The sequence below is a fragment of the Mollisia scopiformis genome (assembly GCF_001500285.1).
Source record: "Mollisia scopiformis unplaced genomic scaffold LY89scaffold_19, whole genome shotgun sequence".
Lineage (NCBI taxonomy): Eukaryota > Fungi > Ascomycota > Leotiomycetes > Helotiales > Mollisiaceae > Mollisia > Mollisia scopiformis.
Genome location: NW_017263599.1, coordinates 700,491 through 721,513, shown reverse-complemented (window position 1 = coordinate 721,513; position 21,023 = coordinate 700,491). Strand labels below are relative to the sequence as shown.

The 21,023-nt window shown below is 46.7% G+C and overlaps 10 protein-coding genes across 10 annotated transcripts; 4 read left to right on the top strand and 6 right to left on the bottom strand.

Annotated features, from left to right (window-relative positions):
* Positions 1 to 1,724: 1,724 nt before the first annotated feature.
* LY89DRAFT_591457 (putative nucleoside-diphosphate-sugar epimerase) lies at positions 1,725 to 2,561 on the bottom strand (the record flags this gene model as incomplete). Its single annotated transcript, XM_018209656.1, has 3 exons — positions 1,725 to 2,015; positions 2,073 to 2,277; positions 2,332 to 2,561. 3 exons carry the CDS (start codon positions 2,559 to 2,561, stop codon positions 1,725 to 1,727), a joined length of 726 nt encoding a protein of 241 aa, XP_018067772.1.
* A 443-nt stretch (positions 2,562 to 3,004) lies between these two features.
* Positions 3,005 to 3,961, top strand: LY89DRAFT_687534 (uncharacterized protein). Its single transcript, XM_018215520.1, has one exon. It carries the CDS (start codon positions 3,096 to 3,098, stop codon positions 3,891 to 3,893), a length of 798 nt encoding a protein of 265 aa, XP_018067771.1. The 5' UTR covers positions 3,005 to 3,095; the 3' UTR covers positions 3,894 to 3,961.
* A 450-nt stretch (positions 3,962 to 4,411) lies between these two features.
* LY89DRAFT_651612 (uncharacterized protein) lies at positions 4,412 to 8,210 on the top strand. Its single transcript, XM_018212173.1, has 2 exons — positions 4,412 to 4,676; positions 4,740 to 8,210. Exons 1-2 carry the CDS (start codon positions 4,452 to 4,454, stop codon positions 8,046 to 8,048), a joined length of 3,534 nt encoding a protein of 1,177 aa, XP_018067770.1. The 5' UTR covers positions 4,412 to 4,451; the 3' UTR covers positions 8,049 to 8,210.
* Positions 8,211 to 8,304: 94 nt separating this feature from the next.
* Positions 8,305 to 10,304, bottom strand: LY89DRAFT_651608 (acetyl-CoA synthetase-like protein; the record flags this gene model as incomplete). Its single annotated transcript, XM_018212172.1, has 3 exons — positions 8,305 to 9,455; positions 9,551 to 9,824; positions 9,879 to 10,304. 3 exons carry the CDS (start codon positions 10,302 to 10,304, stop codon positions 8,305 to 8,307), a joined length of 1,851 nt encoding a protein of 616 aa, XP_018067769.1.
* A 752-nt stretch (positions 10,305 to 11,056) lies between these two features.
* On the bottom strand, positions 11,057 to 13,038 carry LY89DRAFT_754152 (MFS general substrate transporter). The gene is made up of 2 exons (XM_018221308.1): positions 12,450 to 13,038; positions 11,057 to 12,401 (listed from the first exon to the last, which is right to left on the bottom strand). The coding sequence occupies exons 1-2, from the start codon at positions 12,620 to 12,622 to the stop codon at positions 11,105 to 11,107; spliced, it is 1,470 nt and encodes a 489-aa protein (XP_018067768.1). The 5' UTR covers positions 12,623 to 13,038; the 3' UTR covers positions 11,057 to 11,104.
* A 66-nt stretch (positions 13,039 to 13,104) lies between these two features.
* On the bottom strand, positions 13,105 to 14,722 carry LY89DRAFT_158151 (uncharacterized protein). The gene is made up of 5 exons (XM_018205471.1): positions 14,388 to 14,722; positions 14,008 to 14,337; positions 13,815 to 13,957; positions 13,374 to 13,751; positions 13,105 to 13,315 (listed from the first exon to the last, which is right to left on the bottom strand). The coding sequence occupies exons 1-5, from the start codon at positions 14,568 to 14,570 to the stop codon at positions 13,210 to 13,212; spliced, it is 1,140 nt and encodes a 379-aa protein (XP_018067767.1). The 5' UTR covers positions 14,571 to 14,722; the 3' UTR covers positions 13,105 to 13,209.
* A 401-nt stretch (positions 14,723 to 15,123) lies between these two features.
* Positions 15,124 to 17,210, top strand: LY89DRAFT_651602 (choline transport protein; the record flags this gene model as incomplete). The annotated part of the gene is made up of 8 exons (XM_018212171.1): positions 15,124 to 15,358; positions 15,412 to 15,482; positions 15,537 to 15,560; positions 15,611 to 15,700; positions 15,748 to 15,830; positions 15,884 to 16,039; positions 16,090 to 16,661; positions 16,713 to 17,210. The coding sequence occupies exons 1-8, from the start codon at positions 15,179 to 15,181 to the stop codon at positions 17,208 to 17,210; spliced, it is 1,674 nt and encodes a 557-aa protein (XP_018067766.1). The 5' UTR covers positions 15,124 to 15,178.
* Positions 17,211 to 17,365: 155 nt separating this feature from the next.
* Positions 17,366 to 18,100, top strand: LY89DRAFT_158146 (uncharacterized protein). The gene is made up of 3 exons (XM_018205470.1): positions 17,366 to 17,642; positions 17,724 to 17,779; positions 17,848 to 18,100. Exons 1-3 carry the CDS (start codon positions 17,495 to 17,497, stop codon positions 17,950 to 17,952), a joined length of 309 nt encoding a protein of 102 aa, XP_018067765.1. The 5' UTR covers positions 17,366 to 17,494; the 3' UTR covers positions 17,953 to 18,100.
* On the bottom strand, positions 18,003 to 19,049 carry LY89DRAFT_687533 (uncharacterized protein). Its single transcript, XM_018215519.1, has one exon. The coding sequence runs from the start codon at positions 18,990 to 18,992 to the stop codon at positions 18,249 to 18,251; it is 744 nt and encodes a 247-aa protein (XP_018067764.1). The 5' UTR covers positions 18,993 to 19,049; the 3' UTR covers positions 18,003 to 18,248.
* A 651-nt stretch (positions 19,050 to 19,700) lies between these two features.
* LY89DRAFT_737391 (uncharacterized protein) lies at positions 19,701 to 20,156 on the bottom strand (the record flags this gene model as incomplete). The annotated part of the gene is made up of 1 exon (XM_018220246.1): positions 19,701 to 20,156. The coding sequence occupies one exon, from the start codon at positions 20,154 to 20,156 to the stop codon at positions 19,701 to 19,703; it is 456 nt and encodes a 151-aa protein (XP_018067763.1).
* Positions 20,157 to 21,023: the final 867 nt, after the last annotated feature.

Sequence of the window (21,023 nt, the reverse complement as noted above, 5' to 3'; positions counted from 1 at the left end):
GGGAAGGGAGGCAAAGGTGCATCACCCCATCTGTCGTGTACTAAGTGAACAATTCACGAATCATTCACCTACCCCCCCCCCAAAAAAACAAGGAAAGAAAGAAAGAAAGACAAGGCTGTGAGGCAGAAAGTAGAACGTAGGAGTGAGGAGTGAGGAGTGAGGGGTGAGGGAGGTATAAAAACAGCCACCCGCGGCCGCTCGCTCGCTCGCTCTTCGTTAAACAGCAGCGAGAGTGTTCCTCGAAAATTCATGTTGGTGGCTTGGCTTGGCTTGGCTCCGACCCGGGTGGTGGGGGGACGGGGAGCGGGGAGCGGGTGTGTATGAATGGAATGGAGGGTTTGGATGGTTTGGAAGGGTTGGAAGGTTGGGTTGAGAATGGAAGGTTGGAGTGTGGATGTTGAGGGGGTTGGTCTGATGACAGTAGGTGGAGAGTTGACGGTAAGTGGAGTTGTGACAGTAAATGGAGAATTGGTAATAAACGAAAATTTGACGATAACTAAATAAATAACAGAAGGGGAGGGGTTGGGGGTTATATATCTTCTTTTCGGGTGTTTTGTTTTGTAAATGGTGAATGGGGATCTGGGGTTGCTGGATGGAGATTCACTTTGTTGTGGAGATGGGTGAATTTGTAGTTTGCTGGTAAATTGAGATTCACTTCTTTGCAAATGCCAACATCAACGTTAGTGTACTGAAACATTCCACTCTAAGCTACATGGTACCAATGTTAAATACCAATATTAAATTGCCTGATCCGTTGTAGAAGAAAAGTCTTTTCTCCGTATTAGAGACCAGCGCGTGGGTGGAAAAAGAGTTGTCCCGACGACATATTTTTATCTACGGTGTCTATCACTCCACTTTGCCATTTCCTCAATAGAGCAAGACCCGGGCCCAACCTGAGTACAGATCTCACTGCCCATTTCTTCGTACAGATCTGAAATCCCATCTGCCTTTTCTCTGTCCAACTTCTCCAAATCCGACCAAAATTTCGTTACCCTCGTGATTGCAAGACCACCATTCTGTAGACTACAACGTAAGACTCTCTTCATCCACGTCTTCGCCTCTGCCATCATATTTATCTGCAGTAAAAGCGTGCTCAGCCCCACTATCGATTCAATCGTGCTTCCCCTTGAGTTCCCCTCGAGTTCATACCCACCTGTTCAGTTTTCGCAAGGAAAACCTCACCAGCGGTACCCTTGCCCAAGAAGTTGGTCGCCGGATCGAAGTAGAGCTGTGAGCCGAGCCCAGGGACGTAAACATGAACTTTCTCTGAACTTTGGAGGTTCATTTTGTGTAGCTAGCTGTGCAACGTCGTGAAGTACCGCGAAGATATTGTGTCTCCGTGTCGTGCTATCGACCCCAGAAAGACGACCGATTTGAGGCGTGAGGGAGATGAGGCTCAACGAGGCTCCCATCCATCCTCCATTCTGAGGTGTGGTCATCCAGACAGGGCGATCCTGGCATGAGGGTGGGTAGAGACGCCTGACCAAAGAGTAATGCTTCCTGCATGCATAGATGATGCATATATTGCACATCACAGTTCACTCGGCTTCCGGTCCATAGACATCCACGAGTCAACTTGGGACTGCCTTATTTTTGGTCTAGCGTTGTCGAGCCTCACGCGGAATCGACTGAGACATGTATACATTGTTGGTGTTGGTCAGTGGGGGTAGTGTGGGAGGAAATGCAAGCTTCATGACTTGTCCCAGACATATATGGAAGGGATTTTATGATGAAAGACCCCGCTCTTCTAGGACCTTAGACCCAATCCTCACTAGATCCTCGTTCAACAGTGTTTCCTTCTCAATGCCAGTGACTGCCTGCTGTATCAATGTACTGGCAATCTGATTCAACTCAACTCTAGGAAGCCCAACTACAGCACACAACACCGACTTCATAATCCCTTGCACAAAGTTTGAATGTCCAGGTGCATCGATCAGCCCAGGTTTCGCGACACACGCCTCCACCGCACCGCTAGACTCCTTGGCATACTCGAGCACGAGACTCTCTGTTTTCCCCTATATTGTAAATGTCATCAATCAACAACTCAGAAAGGAGCAACGAATCAAGCTTACGCGCATCAAAGAGTAGTTGCCCATGAGAAAAGGCTTCTTATTTTGGTCTCTCTCGGCGTTGACTCCACTGACATAAATGAACCGGAAAGGCTTGGATGCTATTGGAGACATCGTTTCAATACCCTTCACGGTATAATCGAGACATATTTTCTCTACTTCAGCAAATGGCATCGTGTTGAGCTTGGCGGGAGTGATCGCAACAAGCCTATTGTAACCAACAAGTCAGACGATGAAGGGCCATGAAAACGATCGACCCTACCAGATACAAGCATCAGCACCAACGAGCTCCTTCTTGACATCTTCAGAATAATTCTCAAAATCATCACAGACGACGCATTTCAGCTTGGAGGTATCAATACCAGCATCCTCTGGAACTGTGATCGTGCGGCGTGCGAGGGCGACCACGGACGTGATGGTCGGATAACGGAGGGCTTGACGAATGACTTCTTTACCGACGAAGCCCGTTGAGCCAGCTACAATTAGTTTCATAATGCTTGATGAACACGGCTCTTCTTTCTCATTTGTTGGTGATGAATTGGGTTGGTTGAATGGTGGAGGAGACAAACGGTAAGGAGTAGTAGGAAATTAGGTAAGTGTGAATGAGTCGGGATTAGCCCTTCACATGACATCAGCCGAGTCAAGAAGTTTACTTACTGCGCCCCTTTTTCGTGGCACAGCTAAGCGAGCGATCGAAAGATCGCATCTCAACGATTGACAGCTCTGTGATGTAACTTACGTGAATAATTTTGAATGTGTTGCAAACAGAAGAGGAATGAATGGCAAGTGGCGGAGCCTAACCTAAGAAGCAAGTGCGGGGAAACGATTTTTCCGATTCGTCTCTATGTTGCAAGTTCCTTGGCAGAGTCTTGGGATACGAAGAAGATCGCGCATCTAAGATTGCGGCACAGCAAGGCTTCCAGGATATCTAGGTACATAACCCTCAGCAATTACCCTTCGATGTCGGTCTCAAACAATTCGCAAAACGGTCTCTTTACCTAGCAAAAATTCATTTCGTTGTTCGTTATGCACGCTCTCAACGTTGCGCTTGGGCTTGGCGCATCCCTCTCGCTTTGTCTCGCTTCACTCCACAATCGCGAGATCAACGATCCCGTCGGAATATACCTTGATTCCATGTGCTACCCGCTTTACACCAATCAATCCAGGACAATAGCACTGAAACTTTCAATCAACGAGATGATCCCTTCACTCGCCTTTTCTCCCTTTCCATGCGAACAGGCATTGTATCTTCGAGCTATCTGCATCGCCAACGGAACCACCGTGGACGATTTCCTCGCCGAACAAGAATGCCTGTGCCATGGCTCATTCTTCGAAGTCACCGCTGGCTGCGATGACTGCTTGTTTGCTCACGGATACCAATTGATTACACCTCAAGAAGCTGCTGGCAACCTATCTTCTCGCAGTGTAGCCGAATGTGCTCCAACCCCGCCTTTTCAACCCTACACCAATCTTATTGGTGTTGCCAACATCACCAGTGCGAGTTTAAGCCCGCCGTTGACTCCGGGGCATGATAAGTTCCCGAATATGACGGCTGTCAGCAACTACTTTACGGAAACTGCGAGTGCCACCCCAGGCAGTATTACAGGAAGTGCAACTGCGAGATTGACTAGCTGGACGAATACAGAGGGAAATATTTACACACCGACGAGCATTCCTCCTGATTCGGGGACAGGAAGTGCGAGTGCGGTTTCTACGACAAGTTCTGGCAGTACAAGCCAGAGTACCAATGTGGCCGCGACTAGAGGCGTGGGAGTTGTTGGGGGGCTATTGGCTGCTGGTGTTGGGGTTATGGCAATCTTGTAAAGTAGTGAAGAGAGTCGCAAACATTCAACATATATGTTGATAAGTACAAGATATAATATCACTTGACGTTCCAATTCTGATGCATCATAGAGATTCGTGATTTTCCTTGCATTGATAATAGTTTCCCTATTTAACTCGATGTTTAGAGTAATCTGGTTAGTAAGATGCTGCTTTCTTCTTCACTCTGGCTCCTTTTCAGCAAGTATCTGTAACTTTTTGATAAGAACAATTACTTTGGTAAAGATGCTTCTACATCTACACCTCATCTTTCTGACGTCTAATTTCTTCATAAGCTTTATGTTCATTTGTCAATTGGGACAAGGAGTACCAGAGAGCTCAGCCACAGATGCGCAAATGGCACCCCTGTCTTCCCACCCCACGTTGCACTTCAGCCCGTGCACCGCCCCTCTGCATGCCTATCCAATTGTCACCCGACACACATGATTGCAGAGCCGCGCGCATCGTGGACCATCTAAGCCTCGCAAGGCTCCGTCAGGAACCTCTTTAATCAAAGAAGACTGCAATTACCCTTCTTGAACACAACAAACTACCTTGACGATGGACCCCCTGTCAGCCTTGAGTATTGCAGCATCAGTTGCTCAATTCCTAGACTTCGGCACCAAGATCATCTGTCATACGAAGGAAATCGCGGACAATGGTTCATCCGTCACTGTCAAACATATCTCCGGGCTCAACAATGATCTCATCGAAATCAATTCGTCGTTAAAACGGCAACTTCTGGCTGTAACGACACAAAATCTACCGCTCACAAGAGAAGCACAGGTCGGTCTTCGATCATTTTCACGTGCGCAGCCTGATCATTGCTGACAATTTCTACCTGCGAAGGCACTTCTCGATCTCACAGACCAATGCAATGAAATTGCTAAGGAATTGGCCACCTGCTTGCAAAAGATCACGATCAATAGCCACAAGACAGACAAATGGACAAATATCAAGACTGCATTGAGAACAATGTGGAAGCAAGAGCGAATCGACGAATTGGCAAAGAAGCTTACCGACTATCGAGGACAGCTCACTCTCCGAGTGTTATTACTTCTTAATTCTTACTATGCAACGCAGAGTGAAAGGCTTGACCAACTAGCTGAAAGCAACAAAGAAATTGTTGAGGTAGTATCGATCAATCTTGGGTCTATGAGCTCAAAGCTTGAAGCTCATCAGAGAAACGAAAGTTTTCGAAGGGAACAAGCTAGTGCAGACGCTGATAGAAAGCACTCTGAGATAATAACAGCGATTCTGACGACTCGTGGCGGTGACTCCCGCGCCATCACAGCAGACAATGCTCCGAGACTCTCAACAAATTTCTCGACGGACAAGATCGTACACACAGCTACCACGTACAAACACGGTATGACTAGCTACTCCGAATCTTCAGCTCCAGAACTTCAAACGACCGAATTCAATGGGTTTTCGAGGCAGATCTTAGATGCTTTGCATTTTCGCAGCATCGCAGATAGACGGGCTGCTATTTCGCCAGCTCACAAAAAGACGTTCCAATGGATCTATCAAGACTCTATGCCTTCAGAGAAAGAGGCAGACAGCCTAGTCAGATGGTTGAGGTCTGGCAAAGGATGCTACTGGGTTAATGGCAAAGCTGGCTCGGGGAAGTCTACATTGATGAAGTATATACGAGAAGACATTAGGACCATGCAGTCTCTAAGACAGTGGGCTGGATCCTCGGATCTTATCGTTGGATCTTTCTTCTTCTGGTACGCGGGAACCCCCATTCAAAAGTCTCAGATGGGTTTGCTTCGCTCTTTACTTCTCGAAGTACTTGGTCGCAGGGAAGATCTTATTCCGGTTTTATTCCCCGAAGTCTGTCGTTCAATCCTGACGAAGGAAACCTCTGGTTACATCGAGTTGTCATCTAGCGAGTTGAAGCGCGCTTTCTCGACATTCATCACCTCCGCATCTCAAGGACTGAAGACATGCTTCATTATTGATGGGATTGATGAATACGACGGAGACCACAATGACATCTGCGATCTACTGTCTCAAGCCACGGCGTCGGAGTCTGTGAAAGTGCTATTGTCGAGTCGACCTATTCCCGCTTGCGTGCAAGCATTCTCAAGCTGCCCCACCTTACGCTTGCAAGACCTGACTTATTCGGATGTCAAACTCTATATAGAAGATCAACTAGGCCAAGATCCACTGCTACAAAGACTAGAGCGATCAACAAAAGGAGCGACCGATCACTTGTTCAAGAGCATCACATCCAAAGCTGCAGGAGTCCTCCTCTGGGTCATACTTGTTGTTAGGAGTATTCGTGAAGGTCTGCAAGATTACGATACAATCGAGGATCTGCAGCAGAGGATAGACGAACTTCCACCTACACTCGAGAGTCTTTATGCTCACATGTTAGGATCCATGAGCCCACGACATCGACACCAAGGATCCAAACTCCTTCAACTAGTTCTCCGCAGCTCAGAGACACACGGAGAGTATCCAATGACTGTACTACAGCTATCTTTTGCCGAAGAAGAAAACTACGCAAAGTTGGTTAAGTCTCAAGTTGGCAGCAAGCTTTCACCGGAAGAGGAAGACTGGCGATGTGAGGCTATCGAAGGACGAATGCGGAGTCGATGTCGTGGATTGATTGAGGTTCACGATTCGCCACTCTCCTTTGGTGAAGGCAAGGGTGCAAATATCGTGGGCTTTCTTCACAGAACGGTAGTTGAGTTTCTGCAAACCGATTTAGTGTGGGCTCAACTGATCTCTCTGACTGCCGGGACATCTTTTAATGTCGATCTCGCCCTCTTAGCTTCTTGTCTCTGCGAGATGCGGGCTAAGCCACTTTCACGCACGCAACAGCAAACCTCACCCGCGATTTATAGCATGCTGCGAATGCTGTCTTATGGGAGAAACATGGATGATATCACGAATCAGTTCCACAGCATATACCTTCCTGAAGCGAGGAATATCCTTGGAAACTATTGGCATGACCCAGCGCTATACGAATCCGCTCAAGCAGAGATGAAATCCATCACGGCTGCTACAAGTACACGTTGTTCTCAATTGGGATTATCATACCCAGAGTCTTTTCTCATGTCTGTTGCGAGTCATTGTCCTAGGCAACACTTGGTTCTGCTGTTCGACTTTTTCTATCCCACAACTGAGGAATTGGATGGCCAAAACAGTATCAATTTGCTTGGTATATATCTACTTCTTCAGTACATGGATCCAGATGTCATGCCATTACGATTGGCTATCTCGCGTAATATAGTGGCCTGTCGTATAGAACCACAAAAGTCTGTCTATCACCCGCTTTCGGTAAGAAAACTCTGGAATCATCGCTGGAGAGATCCGCCCATGATAGATCAACGTACATATATACGGGACTATTTCCTTCAGTTTGCTTATTCTAGGACGCAGGATTCGGACTTGCATGATTCGATCCTCAGCATAATATCGAGCAGTCTTACTTCCGGTGGAAGCGCGTGGACGATCAATGTGGCCTCAGATCTACACAGTGCAGGCTCCACTGGATATCTGGAAGTTTCAGCATACAGTATTCTCTACCCATTGATGAACAAGCTTTGGCATGCAAGAAACGCAACAACAGTTCCCCCGATAGACTTGGACAATCTCGTCAACAAAGCTTGCTACATTGAACGGATAATGCGTTCCGACGATGCAAGAATGTGGACTCAACTTCATAATCCATTATATCCCCAGAGCCCCACGAAACCGAAAAAGCGATCCAAAAGGACGCACATCCCACATCAGAGGTCAAGGACCATCCCACCAACCGCTTTAATTGACACTCCTAAAATCATCCCCCCAAACCCACGGGTTTATTCCGCCCTACGACCCGAACCATCCCCTTGGACTCAGTACAGACACCGAAAAGAACAAGCCGCTGAACTAGGACAGGAAGTACCAGAGCCAATTGTACCGAAGACTGTGGTTGAAGGCCACCTCCAGAAGCGGTGGAATATCACAGCACGAGATAGCCGGATCCACTTGCTTGATCCTCAGGAGCAAGAGTTAGCAGAGAAAATGTCTCGCCCTTTGAGTGGAAAGGAGAAGTTGCAGGCTTTCAAAGAGATGTCTCGCTTGCCGTATCAGAGGCAAGAGCAGATTCTTGAGTGTTCGAAGGTTCTACAACAAAAGCGGGAAGCAGAGGTGAGAGGGTGAACATAAGCGATGAGATGTAGATTGTTCAGAGAGAAAAGTTCGATATATCAAGAGACCCTAGCATGCATTCTCTCCGAATCATAGTATCATTGGTCACTCGACTGGCATGTCGTATGCTTTAGCATGATGGATATTTTCAACACGTCATTTGGTTGATACAGGGGTACACCGTAAGAGTAATAAATTGCTTTTCATCCTGGTGAGATAGCGCCATGGTCAAAAGATGCCGGGCTGCTTCACCGAAAAGGTGGCCTGCTCACTTATCCAGTATACCAGACATCGAGTTTCGAATTGCTGAAATGTCCAGCTTGTTTGCTACTTCCTTCAACTTCCTCCTATTCAACTTGAAGATGTTGGTCATTGGAAAAGTTCGGATTGGAATGTAAGCGGAAGGGATCATGTAAGTTGGTAGGACGTCGCGCAATCTACTCTCTACCTGCTCGATCATCTTCGAAAATTTGGTTTCGTTGGACTTCATTTCTTCCCATAGCACATCCACATCGGCCGTGGTACTTTCATGGTCCCTAGCTTTCTGGAGTTCCAGAAATGCCACGAGCTGGTCCTGCCCAGGAGCCAGTGTTGGATTGCGTACCTCGATTGCTGCGCCAAACCCACTTGCTAAGCGCATTTGATGTTCGATCTCCAGAACTTCGACTCGCCATCCACGAACTTTTATCTGACTGTCTTTGCGGCCGACGATCTCATAGTCTCCATGCTTGGTCAATTTACCAAGGTCTCCCGTCTTGTAGAAACGAGAGGGTCTTCGCTGGCAGATACTAGAGAACCACGCTGGCGGGGCGATGAAAATCTCCTTTGTCCTCTCAGGATCTCCGAGATAACCTCTGCCTACAGTTGGGCCCTCAATTAAGATTTCGCCTGGAGCTCCGATTGATTGCAGTTTATCGCTATTGAGGGGATCAACAATCCAGAACTTGCTCGCGTAAGGATTTCCGATGAGACCAGTGTAATGAGCTTTTATACATGTATCCAGAAAGCAGCACGCGACTGTGCATTCCGTTGGCCCGTACATATGCAGTACCCTCTTCCCGGCATCCATCCACAAATCTGAAAGATCTTTCCATACCCGTTCTCCTGACAACAAGATAGTTTTCAACTTTGGAAAATCCATGACGGACATTGTTGATAGAAGAGTTGGTGAAAGACTGATGAAGTTTGCATTCAAGCTCTCCATAGCTCCTGGAATGTCGTTGAAGCGGGACCACTCAGAAGGGATACAGACGCAGCCTCCACAGAGCAACGGGCAGAATATTTCGGAGATGCAGAAGTCGAAATTCAACATGTTGAGTTGAAAAGAGCGGACATCAGGAGTGGATTTGAGTTCTTGGTTAAGTGCTTTTATTTCGGTAGTGAGATTGCTGTGTTCGATCATGGCTCCTTTTGGGATACCTGACAGCAAGTTAGCATGCAGTCAATTAGCACAACCTTCTATGAATCGTACCAGCATTGGGTGATTCAGAAAATCTGTTGGGTGGAGAACCTACCTGTTGAGCCCGATGTGAAGATAATATAGACAGGCTGGTCGTACCGAATGCTATTCTCAACTCCAGGCGTTGGTAGAATGATCTCTGGAACATCTATAGTTGTCAACTTCTCGTCAAAGATAACGACTGAGTCCACAATTCCGTGAAATTTCTGGTGTTGGTCTGCCGAAGTCAAAGCTAGAGGTATGTTGTCAAGCTGCTTCAGTATGTTCGCAATGCGGCCAATTGGCATCGTGACGTCCAACGAAACGAAAGCGGCGCCAGTTTTCATCACCTGTAAGTCACTTGTCAGCTCTTCTCTATCTATCATAGTTCCAAGAAGTCCTACCGCCAATACTGAGACGATATGCCACTTTGACTTTTGAAACAGCAGAGGGACCCAACTCCTAACAGTTACGCCACACTGGATGAGGTGTTTGGCCAAGCCGACCGCCTTCTGGTCGAGCTCTTTGTATGTAAGGCTTCCATCCCATGAGCAGATAGCCTCGTTGTTAGGAGTCAACCTAGCTTGCTGAGCAACGAGCTCGTGAACAAAAGCGTGCTCTGCTGGTGGCATATCCTCATTCAAGGTACTCAAAATGTTCTTGTCCGATGAGGTTAAGAGATCCAACTCTTGGATTTTCTTATATAATGCGCCTTGGAACTGAATGATCAAGTCTCTGCACCTAGCCAGAATGAGGTCCAATTCTGACTCGGCGAAAGAAGACTTAGAGCAAGCTCTAAGGTGAAAGCCACCCTCATCAGAGTCCAACATAAGAGCGAGATCATAGATAGAGTCCTCAATAAGTTCGTAAACTGCTACGTTGAAGTTTGCTGTGATGAGGACCTGTGGAAGACCAGAAATTGCTTCTCTCAAGTGTTCGGCGGCATTGGAATCATCCAAGCCTTCCGACAGTTTCAAGCCGTCAGAACTGATCGGAAATGAAGACTCTATATCCTTCTTTGCAGCTAATTCCTCCAAAACTTGGTTGTAGACGTTCTTCACCGTGTGTTTATCGTCAACATGGAATTGAATTTGAACAACACCTTCCCGCTGATCATCTCCGAGAAAGTCGATGGATGCTTCATTATCCGCAGAATATGCAGCGGATAAGATTGCCCAAGCAACCGAGACAAGAGCCTGTGACTGGGTACTATTGGTCTCGATGCTTGATCCTATTTGAAGTCCTACATCCAGGAGTTTCAATCTCAACGTCTCAGATACTTTGATTGCGGCGTTTTCGGACATTACGGTGACGAAACGGACTGATCTTGTACCAAGGAGTAATCTACACGAAAATAAATTGATAATAAGGCGCAGATATGATGCAGCACGAACACAAGGCGAAATGTCAATATGGATTTTTACGTAGCGACAGCGGATGGGAACGCAACCTTTATGTCCTTTGCCCCCACTTTCCCAGCCCTTATATTTAGCCTATCTATTTAACCGAAGTTGATCTAAGAACTGTTTTGTTGTATAGACGAAACGGGTTCAAATAACCTGTAAAAGTAATATAATAAGTTGTTCATAGTACTTTGAATTCTCTTGATGTCTTTACATATCTATCTATCTTAAAGGTGTCTAGCTATGCTACCTTGCGATTTATTCTGCTTGGTGAGCTTTAACACTAGGAATGGCAGCGGCGTCAGTACCACGGCAATAAAGCCAAGAAGAGAGTTGCCCCATCCCAAGCCAAGACTAGTATACAGTGAAGGTCCTGCCAAAGGCACCAGAGCGCCGCTTAAGGACATCAATATAGATCCAGCCCCGATCGCCAATGCCGCAAAATCCGGAAATGCGTCAACAAGATATGCTTTGCACGAGATCGAGACTATGGCGGTACCAAAATTCTGGATAGCTGAAGCCATCACCGGAGCCATCCATTGAACTCTTGTCTGGACCGCCCAGCCGTAGAGGAAGAGGCCAAAAGCAGCAAGGAGACCGCTAGGTATAGCCGGAGGTATACGGTCTTGAGCTTGAGTTGACCCTCGCGAGTCTTTCTTTCGTTTGACATAACAGTCAGATAGGATACCACCTAGCAATAGGCCGAGCGCATATCCGAGTCCTGTGAAGGTGTAAATTAGATTATTGGTCTCCTTGTCAAACTTCGATGACACACCCCAGCCTAGGCAGTATAGACCAGAATCTTCTGGTAATATGTTGTACTGGCTCTCAAAAACCTCCGTCAAAGTCGTGAAGATGATGTATCCAAATCCCCACAAGGTTGCCCAATGAAACGCGATGATAAATGCAACAGGGTAGAAAACCCATATCTTGAATGCCCTCAACACCATACCGAGCTTGAACTTCGGTCTACCCGGTAGCGATTCGACTTTGTTATACCTTCGACGTACAGTATCCTTGTGTGTCTCGGGCATAGTAATGAGTGAGCAAACTTCAACTCCTCCAACGGTGATCGCCAGGACCCAGAATATCCATCTCCAGCTTCTCCCGCCTCCGAGAACGGCGCTGGCAATGATTGGGCCCCAGCTCAACCCGGTCATGGGTAATAATTGCGCGAGTCCAAGAGCGCCGCCTCTTTGTTCCGGAGAGAACATGTCACTCACTATTGCGGGACCAAGAGTCAGAGGTGCAGCAACAAAGCCATTCAGCAAGCGAAAAATTAGCAACATGGTGATGCTTGAACTGAATCCAGACACAAGAGTACAACCGACATAGACAACGTTGCAGACATGCCAGACAGGAAGTCTTCCAAAGTGATCTGCAAGTGGCCCGATGAGAAATGGACCAAAACATTCTCCAGGCTCCCAAATGCTAACAAGCAAGACGTAGTAGGATTGATTTTGTGTCTTGAATTCATCCAGTATTAGCGGAATAGCCGGTGTACAAGCCATCGTGGCAACTACGCTGACAGAATTTCAGTATGGGAACCGTTGCGAATGATGCTGACCTTACTTCAATAGCATCATGAAGGATACAGTTGCCACGACCATCCATTTTCGCTTTTTAGACCAGTTAAATGGATTGGCAGGAGCGACAGCAAATGCATCTTGGGAAGGCTCTTGTATCATTCGGCCCTCTGGCATTGTTTCGTCGAGGCCTTGATGCAATGCCTTAGTCTCGAACATACTTTCTATTCGTCTTTTTTCTGTTTAATTTTTTGCAAATCTAATACCATATCGAGCCTACTGCTTATGGCCATGCTGTCCTAATCGTCTTACCACCATTACGTTTGCGGTACCCAATCATTACTATCTCGGCTAAATCCAACCAACAGCATATATCACCTGCATTCAATATTCTACTTGTGTTCATGCCCGCGTCGTGCATATGCCCGTGCTTCCTTATAGTCAAAGAAGGCTCGGTATGTGGCAACCAATTCCCAGGGCCTGGAAGTTCTTATCGCTGATCGCTACAGTACTTCGTGTTCTGGTTTGGAGAACCAACAATTGCTGTGCAGTCATTCGATCGATCCGAAAATACTGAGGCTCAGCTGGGGCCGGCATTGTATGACAGTAGTACCGTCTGCGTCCCAATCTGTTCACGGCAGTTCAATTTTGCTCAACGGCAGATGAACTTGGGTGACACCAAATGCAGGAAACGGGGTTGCAATCTTTGCCCACCAATAGACATTGGAGGATATTTACATTGATGGGGATATTACCGAAGACTATCCAATTAAAATGAGCCTCGCACCTGAGATGAAATCGTGCACTTAGCGCTTATGTCTGTCAGAGAATTCGACAGCAATGCTTGTAGTCTGCCGAATAACTTGTGATATCCGTCCAGCCGGCGCACTGGTGGGGCTGCCATCTGAATTTCTAGTTACCTGTCAGCTGTATCTTATGCATACTCAGGAGGTCTTGCTTCGTAACTTACTCATTCAGATCCTTTCCATATTGACCCCAAGGATCTCTACCACCCACAAACACATTCCTGCTTTCAGGTGCCAGAGCAGGTGCATCTGAGCCACTCCTGCCAGTGTCGCTCCAATTGCGCCCTTTGCCGCCTAATGATAGGTAACCCGAGCCACTTCGAGAGTCCTGCCTTATGCGTCGCCTCGCATCATTGTTGTGTAAGAGCCCTGAATGGAGCGATGTAATAAAGGGCCTTAATTGAATGAAGCATGCTGTGGTGATGCTAATTGTCTGTGTGATTTGTGCGCAGAGGACGGAAGTCCACAGTTCGAATGTTGGGTTACGAGACTTGATTGCAGGTGCAAAGTATGCGATTTGTGCAATGGCGGGGACAAGCACACTGCAGTATATCGGTCAACTATCTATCGATTCAAAAGTGTTTTGTTTGGCTGGGTAAACTTACAGGATGCGAAGTGTGAACGGAAATACGACCAGTAATTTAACGCCCCTTAACAGCTTGGAATCCCAGACCAATACCACAGAAAGGAAAATCACAGCGAGCTCCGTGACGATGTGGACAACAGTATAGGAAATCCAGAACGAAACCTTTCCTTTTATTAGATCAGGGACAACTCAATCTGGCGGAAGTTACTCGCCTTATTGATACATCTATTGTCAATGAACTGCCAGACATGCGGTAAATGGCATTGGAAAAGTAGGGCAAACAGACTACTTATAGTCCATAAAGTGGTGAATCCAATGGCCATCAAGGCGACGATCTTCTGGTTCTTCACCGGCGTCAGACTATAGATGAGACGCAAGATAGATATCTCAGTGAGCCCAATGTTCAACACGTAGAGCACATCGGTTGAATATGAGTACTTCTGAAACCGAAGCACCTGTTCCTTGGACAATGTTTGGATCGGGGATCCAAGGCCGTTCGAGTCAAGGCCTAGGATTGTCACGAGCTCCCCAGTGCTGAGAATCTACAAAATGAGCCAGTGCATACCAGAAACTTGTGTTGCTATCTACATACCGCTGCAGCGAAGACGAGACCATCTTCCAGCGAAAGCTGTCGTCTTAGAAAATACCGAGTACAAAGCCGGGAGAGTACTATGAGAACGACTGATATCAGAAGTAAAATTGACACAATGCTCACAATGGGGCCTAGATTCTCGTCGGTGATGACCACACGTCGTTTCTCAGGGATGAACTCCATGCCGGGCGCGAAAGTGTATACATGCGATAGTGTATACAGTGTATTGAGGACCAATTTGAAGAATTCACAACAACTGATCTCGAGCAAAGAGGCTTCATGCCCGGAAGAAATAACAATAAGAAGTCTATGTATGTAGTTGATAGTAAAAGAACCGTCCCAAGAATAGAATAAACGACTGACCGGAGATTATGAAGATGTGGCGCGGCAGGCGTAATCTTGATTGGAGGCTTCGGCAACGCCTGCGTTTGTGGTTGTACGGCAGCTGCAGCCAGTGCTTATGGGTGTTGTGAAATATCAATCCCTGCCCTTTTTGTCCACTTGCACTGAGGTAGAAGGCCTCGCATATGCAGGATCCTAGGAATGACTATCTTTACCTCCTTCAGATTGAAAGGATATTCATGATATGCTGTGATACTTGAGAACTTACTGCATGCGACACCGTCAGCATTTGTCCTTCTGGCACGCAACGCAGGCTGTGGCATTTCAACCGTGGCTCTGGGTCTGTAGTCTAACACAGAAAGGGAATACCTCGCGCTGCTGCTAAAAGGGCGCTGAATTCTTGAGTCCACCCACATCACACTGTTGAATTTGTTCCTTTCACAGTCAAAATGTTCCGCACTCCTGACTTTCGGTCAACAACGGCCGGCGAGTCGTATGAATTGTCAGATCCAGGAACCAGGCTCAACGAGCTGGAGCAAGACACAACGATCGACAAATCGAGAGAAGAAAGGATCGCAACGAGAGACGCAGCAGACTTGGCGCGCTTGGGAAAACGACAGGTACTTAAGGTTTGTCACTGGAGCCTCGATAAGTGACCAAATAAATGTCTGACACGAAACAGCGGAATTTCACCTTCCTGCCTATTCTGAGTTTTGCTTGTACTGTGATCATCACTTGGGAAGCAACATTCTTGTAGGCCTTTTCCATATACAACCACGGGACTTGCTCATGCTAACTGTTTTGCAGTACTCTGGAACTTTGCCTTCCAAAGTAAGATCCAGAGAGTACGGACACTAGATGGAAGCTAATCAATGAGCCAGTGGCGGACCTGCAGGTGCCATCTATTCATTCGTATTAGTATGGGCGGGTATGCTTTGTGTGTTCACAACAATAGGGGAAATGACATCAATGTATGCTGGTATTCAGCATCCTAGATAAGAAACTTACCGTCTTCTAGCGCGCCAACTAGCGGAGGACAATATTATTGGGTTGCCATGCTTGCTCCAAAGTCATATCGAAAGTTTTTGAGTTATATCACAGGTAAGTCATGTCATGGCTGGTTGTGTCGAGAGTCTATCGAACTCACAAAATAGGATGGATTACCCTGATTGGCTGGCAAGCTGTTACCGCATCGACATTATACATTTGCGCAACTCTCATTCAGGGCCTTACTGTTCTGGCACATTCAACTTCCTCGCCCACACTTTGGCAGGGTGTGCTGTTGGTCTGGGCCATGGTGGCGTTCTCTGGTTTGTGGGAATTCCACCTGAGTACATTATCAAACTGACTCATAGTAAAGTCTTCTTCAATACCATATTAGGCAATCTCCTCCCCCATGTAGAAGCCCTTGGCATGATTCTGCATGTTGTGGGCTTCTTTGCCATTTTGGTACCGATGATATATCTATCCAATCATGCAGATGCTAAAGTCATCTTCACGACCTTCGGCAATGAAGGTGGATGGCCAACTCAGGGGCTAGCATTCATGACGATCCTAAATGGTGCTGTCTTTGACTTCTTAGGGTCAGATTCCGTTATTCACATGGCAGAGGAGACACGGAACGCAGCCAAAGTCTCCCCGAAGAGCATGTTTATCTCCATTACCTTCAATGGTGTGCTCGGACTCGCAGCATTAATTGCGACGACGCTGTGTGCTGATGATCTCGATGCGGCTCTCAATTCGCCGATTGGAATCCCGTTCATTGCAATCTTCTTGCAAACTACCCAATCGGTGGCTGGCTCGATGATCATGAGCGTAATCCTTCTTCTAATGCAAGTATTCGCCGCTATCGGTATCATGGCAGCAACTTCTCGCATGCTTTGGGCGTTTGCCAGAGATCGTGGGGTGCCAGGATGGAGGACTCTGATCAAAGTAAGGACGAATGCTTCGACTCTTCAGTGACGCTAACACATGACCTCCTAGGTTGATGGCAAGAACCACATACCAATGAATGCCATAGGGGTCACGGTAGCCATTTCTTGCCTCCTCGCCTTGCTCAATCTCGCCGGGCCGATTGTCTTCAACGATATTGTCTCGCTTACAGTCTCTTCTCTCCTGCTTTCTTATTTCATCGTTTGCGCGCTACTACTGTGGCGGCGATGCACACGCTATATGTCCTACAACACGCCGGTGTCTCAGCAGATCATTATTGGCGACGAGAACTCTGTACCAGAACTCAATTGGGGCCCATGGCATTTGCGCGGCGCAGTCGGAACATTCATCAATTTCATGTCCTGCGCATTTCTGGCTGTGACAGTGTTCTTTAGCTTCTGGCCACCGGAAGTTAATCCGACACCGCAAACAATGAATATGAGTGTGCTAATGTTTGGAGCAACCACTCTATTTGCGGTTATTTGGTATGTTATCAGAGGGAGAATGACTTATGAGGGGCTTATTATCGAATTGGAATTGGATGGTTGAGAGCGATGCGGACCAGAATAGTATCAGATTTGTTACATCTTGGCACTGGGCTAGACTTTCCCACCTCCGGCAGACATGGTCGCATCGAGTAATTATTTATCGCTTCTGTGACATCAATACGTCCACATTGTGTAAATCAACGTCACACAGACCTCGAAAACTTTGGTGATCCGGCGAAGGGAGTCGTACAGACTTGTAAGTCTGTGTCTGTGCTGCGCTTATATAACACGCAACTCCCCCCAAGTTAGATTCCTATTCACAGCATCTCGTTACCCAAATCGAAGATGAATATTCTTAACGCAACCATCATTGCCATGTTCGCTGCAAGTGTATCAGCAAGCGAATCATGTCCATATCTTCCAGCTATCCTACTAGCTTGCTGTCCCAAAGGGTTGTTAGGCATCTTCAGCGAGTCTCAAGCAGCGTTTGCCTGTATGTCTATCTCATACTTTGTTCCATCACTTCATTGGGACCGAGCGATGTAATGTCACTGCTAATCGTGCTTTTTTGAAGGTGCTTTTTTCGGCAGCGGCGGTTCATGTTTATTTCAATATGTAGAATGCTGCACTGTAAGAATATCTCTCCACATCTGACGCCCTCTAAATCCGATGGAGTCTGTCCTAACGGCTTGGTCTAGGATATGAATGCAACAGCCTGTGCTGGGCTGGTTGGAGTTACAACCTCGTCGGCAGCACCTACCTCGACCCCTGTCCCCCTTCCAAGACGATATTTGCAATCTTAGTACAAAGAAGTGTCTAGCTACACGCGAGCAGATGGGATATTGAAGGCGGGAGAGAATGGCATATATGATTCTAGCTTGCAGAGTGTACATTTGTTAGTTTGTGGCTTAGTCTACGACAATTTTGCAATCTCATCTGGCTCCATTCACTGCTCTTTTGGATTTTCAGTATCCTCCTTTAGCTGGAAATTGGATTTTCGCTTTTTATACACCACAGGCAAACAATCGAGTCTTATGGTTTCATATCAACCATCATCTCTGAGTGAACTTCCTTTTTCGATTTACTTGATTCTTCCAGGTCAAGCTGTCTCGAGCTTTGCCCGTGAGAACACATTGACATCGCTATGAGCTAACATCTCGACCCAAGTAACAGTGGAAGCAACCACAGAATGCTCAACCAGCAACTCCTCTTGCCGCACACCATGAGCTTCCATCGACAGACCACAGACATAGAACTTGGCGTCCATCTCAGCCAACATAGCAATCGCTTCTGATGGTATTGGTGACCCGGAGTCTCTCAAATTGCATTCCACACCCGATGTCCGGAACGCCCCAAACAATCCCGAGCGAGTTGCCCGATATCCATTCTGCAATAGCTTGACTCCAGCACCTTCAAAGATAACACTGACCTCCATTCCGAGCACTTTCCCCGCAAGTGCTCTGTCGAAAGGAGCAGTCACAAAATCCAGATCCGAACTTGAGATCATGACTATCATTTTCTTCTCCTTCTGCCGTTCGCCTTCTTGATCACTTCCAGCTTGAACACCTTTCTGAATGAGAACGTGCATGTCCTCATCTCCTGCATCGCTTCCAACTTCCGAATTGATCAGCTCATTGCCGGTTGCTTCGCACCAGGTCGAGATGTCGTGTAGGATGCCTTTGGAATTGTGAATCAGGAGCTCGATCATGGACTCGGGATTGCGGTGAGAGAATTCTTTCATGACACTGTATATGGCCATGTAAGATTTCGATGTACCCCGCGCGTCGACAAGTACGGGGCGTATTGCTTCAAACACGATTTGTTTTCCCTGATTGTTGGGCATCTCGATTTGGATATCTCAAGTTGATTTAATAGTGGTGGGTGATCTAATTTGCCCCCTTGGGTTTAGTTATGGCGAGAATATGAGACTGTGAATTGGATGTATTCGTATGGTGTTCTTTGAACTCGAATTGCGGAATGGAAATCTTATAGAATCTTTGACGTTCACGTGTGGGTCGGTTGTCTCGGCATGTGATCTGACAGCCGATGGTGGTCTGATCTTTTCCGGTGATGTTTAAAGCCGACGAGGCGCGGGTCCATTCTTCGGAAACCAATGAGGCTAATATTAAAGCAATACATTGCGGCATATAATGCACTGACAGGTCTCGACGCAATTCAGAAGCCGCGAGCACGTGACTCGCTTATCTACCTGAAAGCTCTCTACCAAGCCCCTTTTCCACTGGAATTAGAATATAAGATAATATTGTTCTAAACATGTAAGACAATTTAAGCCAGTATAAGTGGGGAGACAAGATCTTCAAGATAGATAAGAAGTCACATCTTTCTTGCACCACTTTACTCTAGTATTTTACTTTCCACTTGGCCCACTTATATTGTCACACAAAGTCTGGGACATTATTATCTTATTTCACAGTCTTTACAGTATTTACTGTTTGTAAAGAACCATCGTCATGCATTATGCTACTTCCTAAAGTCCCAGTCCCCGTCGATCATTGTCACCTTTCAATCTCAATCCCTTTCCACTAATATTTCAATATCCCCTGTAGTTCCAATCAACGTTCTGGATATTCGGGAGGCCAGAAAGTCCAGGAACTTCATGGAACATGCGCTCCTCTGGGAAGTAGTTGGCATAGAATGTAGGATCTGCTCGAAGCAGCTGGCTGAACTTCGAGACGACTTCATTCTGTGGGTGGAAGTGGAACACCTTATTAAACTCCGAAGCAATCTGCTCGAATAATTCAATGCCTTCGGGGTTGAACTCTTGCCTAAGGTATTCGTGCTCGTTGAGGGCTGCATCGAGCCAAACCAGTTGTCTCAATGACTCGAAGTGGCGTCTGGGATCTAGTGGTCCGATGTATTCGGCGATCACTGCATTGCTGGAGCTTGGTGGCGATGTAACTGGAGCTTTAGCTGTCTTGCTCTTACCGCCAGATCCAAGCAGAGGAGTTGCACCACCAAAACCGGCATTCTTGTTGTTGTTTGCCATACTTGGTTGGGTTTGCTTTGCGTTGAATATCTAAAGCGCAAGTCAGATACGATAGCTCTAGTTGCAAAGAGGATAATCTCTAGCCCTGGATATCAAATCTTAATCCTCGTAGTAGTCGAATAGACGAAGGTATTTTTTTCGATAGAGACGTTAACAAGAGACTTGAGGTTTCATGGCTTTGGAATTTTCGATCTATGACTGGCTTTGACTGTTCGTTAGCGCATTTGACTCCGATCGTGGGCGTCTTTGGCTGCAACTGGCAAGGCGAACAGAAAATATCGGTTATCGCTCGCATTCGCCATTTTGGATACAGAGAGGAACGAGTGCCAAAGCTTAGGTAGACCAAGCCTCGTCATCTGGGCAAGAGCGATGATTTGCCTTTACGTCGAAGCTTTTGTCCTTTGCCTTGATGCTTTCTCCATAACTCTACACCTACAAGATCACAATAACATACTTTCAAAATAACAAAAAGTATACTGCTGTACTCTTCGGCCTGCAGGACTTTTGATAGTCTGAAAGCAAAGGTTTGAGAGATGCTGTATCATTTATGCTTCTAGCTCTCCATATTCATCACCCCAAACCACCTCATCTGAGTAAATCTTCTAATCTAAGTCAATCCATTGCATTCGCACTCTATCCCATTTACTCTCTGCATCACAAGAATACTGACTTATAGACCCTATTGTAGCCTCTTCAAAGCACTCTAGAACCAATGCGGCAGATAACTTTCAAGCTCTTCGTCGGTTGGTTGCCAATCTAGCTGATTCGCGGTCTGGAGATCGGGAAGCACCGCTTCGTTAGGATGTTGGTGGTAATAGAAGAACGGATCGCATGCAAGGGTTCTTTCAAAACCATAGAAGTGCAACC

Coding starts and splice junctions, on each gene's coding strand:
- LY89DRAFT_158151 (XM_018205471.1), bottom strand. CDS start 14,570: ATGGAGTTCATCCCTGAGAAACGACGTGTGGTCATCACCGACGAGAAT. Junction 13,958..14,007: donor ACAATAGATGTATCAATAAG/GCGAGTAACTTC, acceptor ATAAAAGGAAAG/GTTTCGTTCTGGATTTCCTA. Junction 13,316..13,373: donor TATGGAAAGGATCTGAATGA/GTAAGTTACGAA, acceptor ACAGGTAACTAG/AAATTCAGATGGCAGCCCCA.
- LY89DRAFT_158146 (XM_018205470.1), top strand. CDS start 17,495: ATGAATATTCTTAACGCAACCATCATTGCCATGTTCGCTGCAAGTGTA. Junction 17,643..17,723: donor GTCTCAAGCAGCGTTTGCCT/GTATGTCTATCT, acceptor GCTTTTTTGAAG/GTGCTTTTTTCGGCAGCGGC. Junction 17,780..17,847: donor AATATGTAGAATGCTGCACT/GTAAGAATATCT, acceptor GGCTTGGTCTAG/GATATGAATGCAACAGCCTG.
- LY89DRAFT_687533 (XM_018215519.1), bottom strand. CDS start 18,992: ATGCCCAACAATCAGGGAAAACAAATCGTGTTTGAAGCAATACGCCCC.
- LY89DRAFT_687534 (XM_018215520.1), top strand. CDS start 3,096: ATGCACGCTCTCAACGTTGCGCTTGGGCTTGGCGCATCCCTCTCGCTT.
- LY89DRAFT_651612 (XM_018212173.1), top strand. CDS start 4,452: ATGGACCCCCTGTCAGCCTTGAGTATTGCAGCATCAGTTGCTCAATTC. Junction 4,677..4,739: donor CGCTCACAAGAGAAGCACAG/GTCGGTCTTCGA, acceptor CTACCTGCGAAG/GCACTTCTCGATCTCACAGA.
- LY89DRAFT_754152 (XM_018221308.1), bottom strand. CDS start 12,622: ATGTTCGAGACTAAGGCATTGCATCAAGGCCTCGACGAAACAATGCCA. Junction 12,402..12,449: donor TCCTTCATGATGCTATTGAA/GTAAGGTCAGCA, acceptor AAATTCTGTCAG/CGTAGTTGCCACGATGGCTT.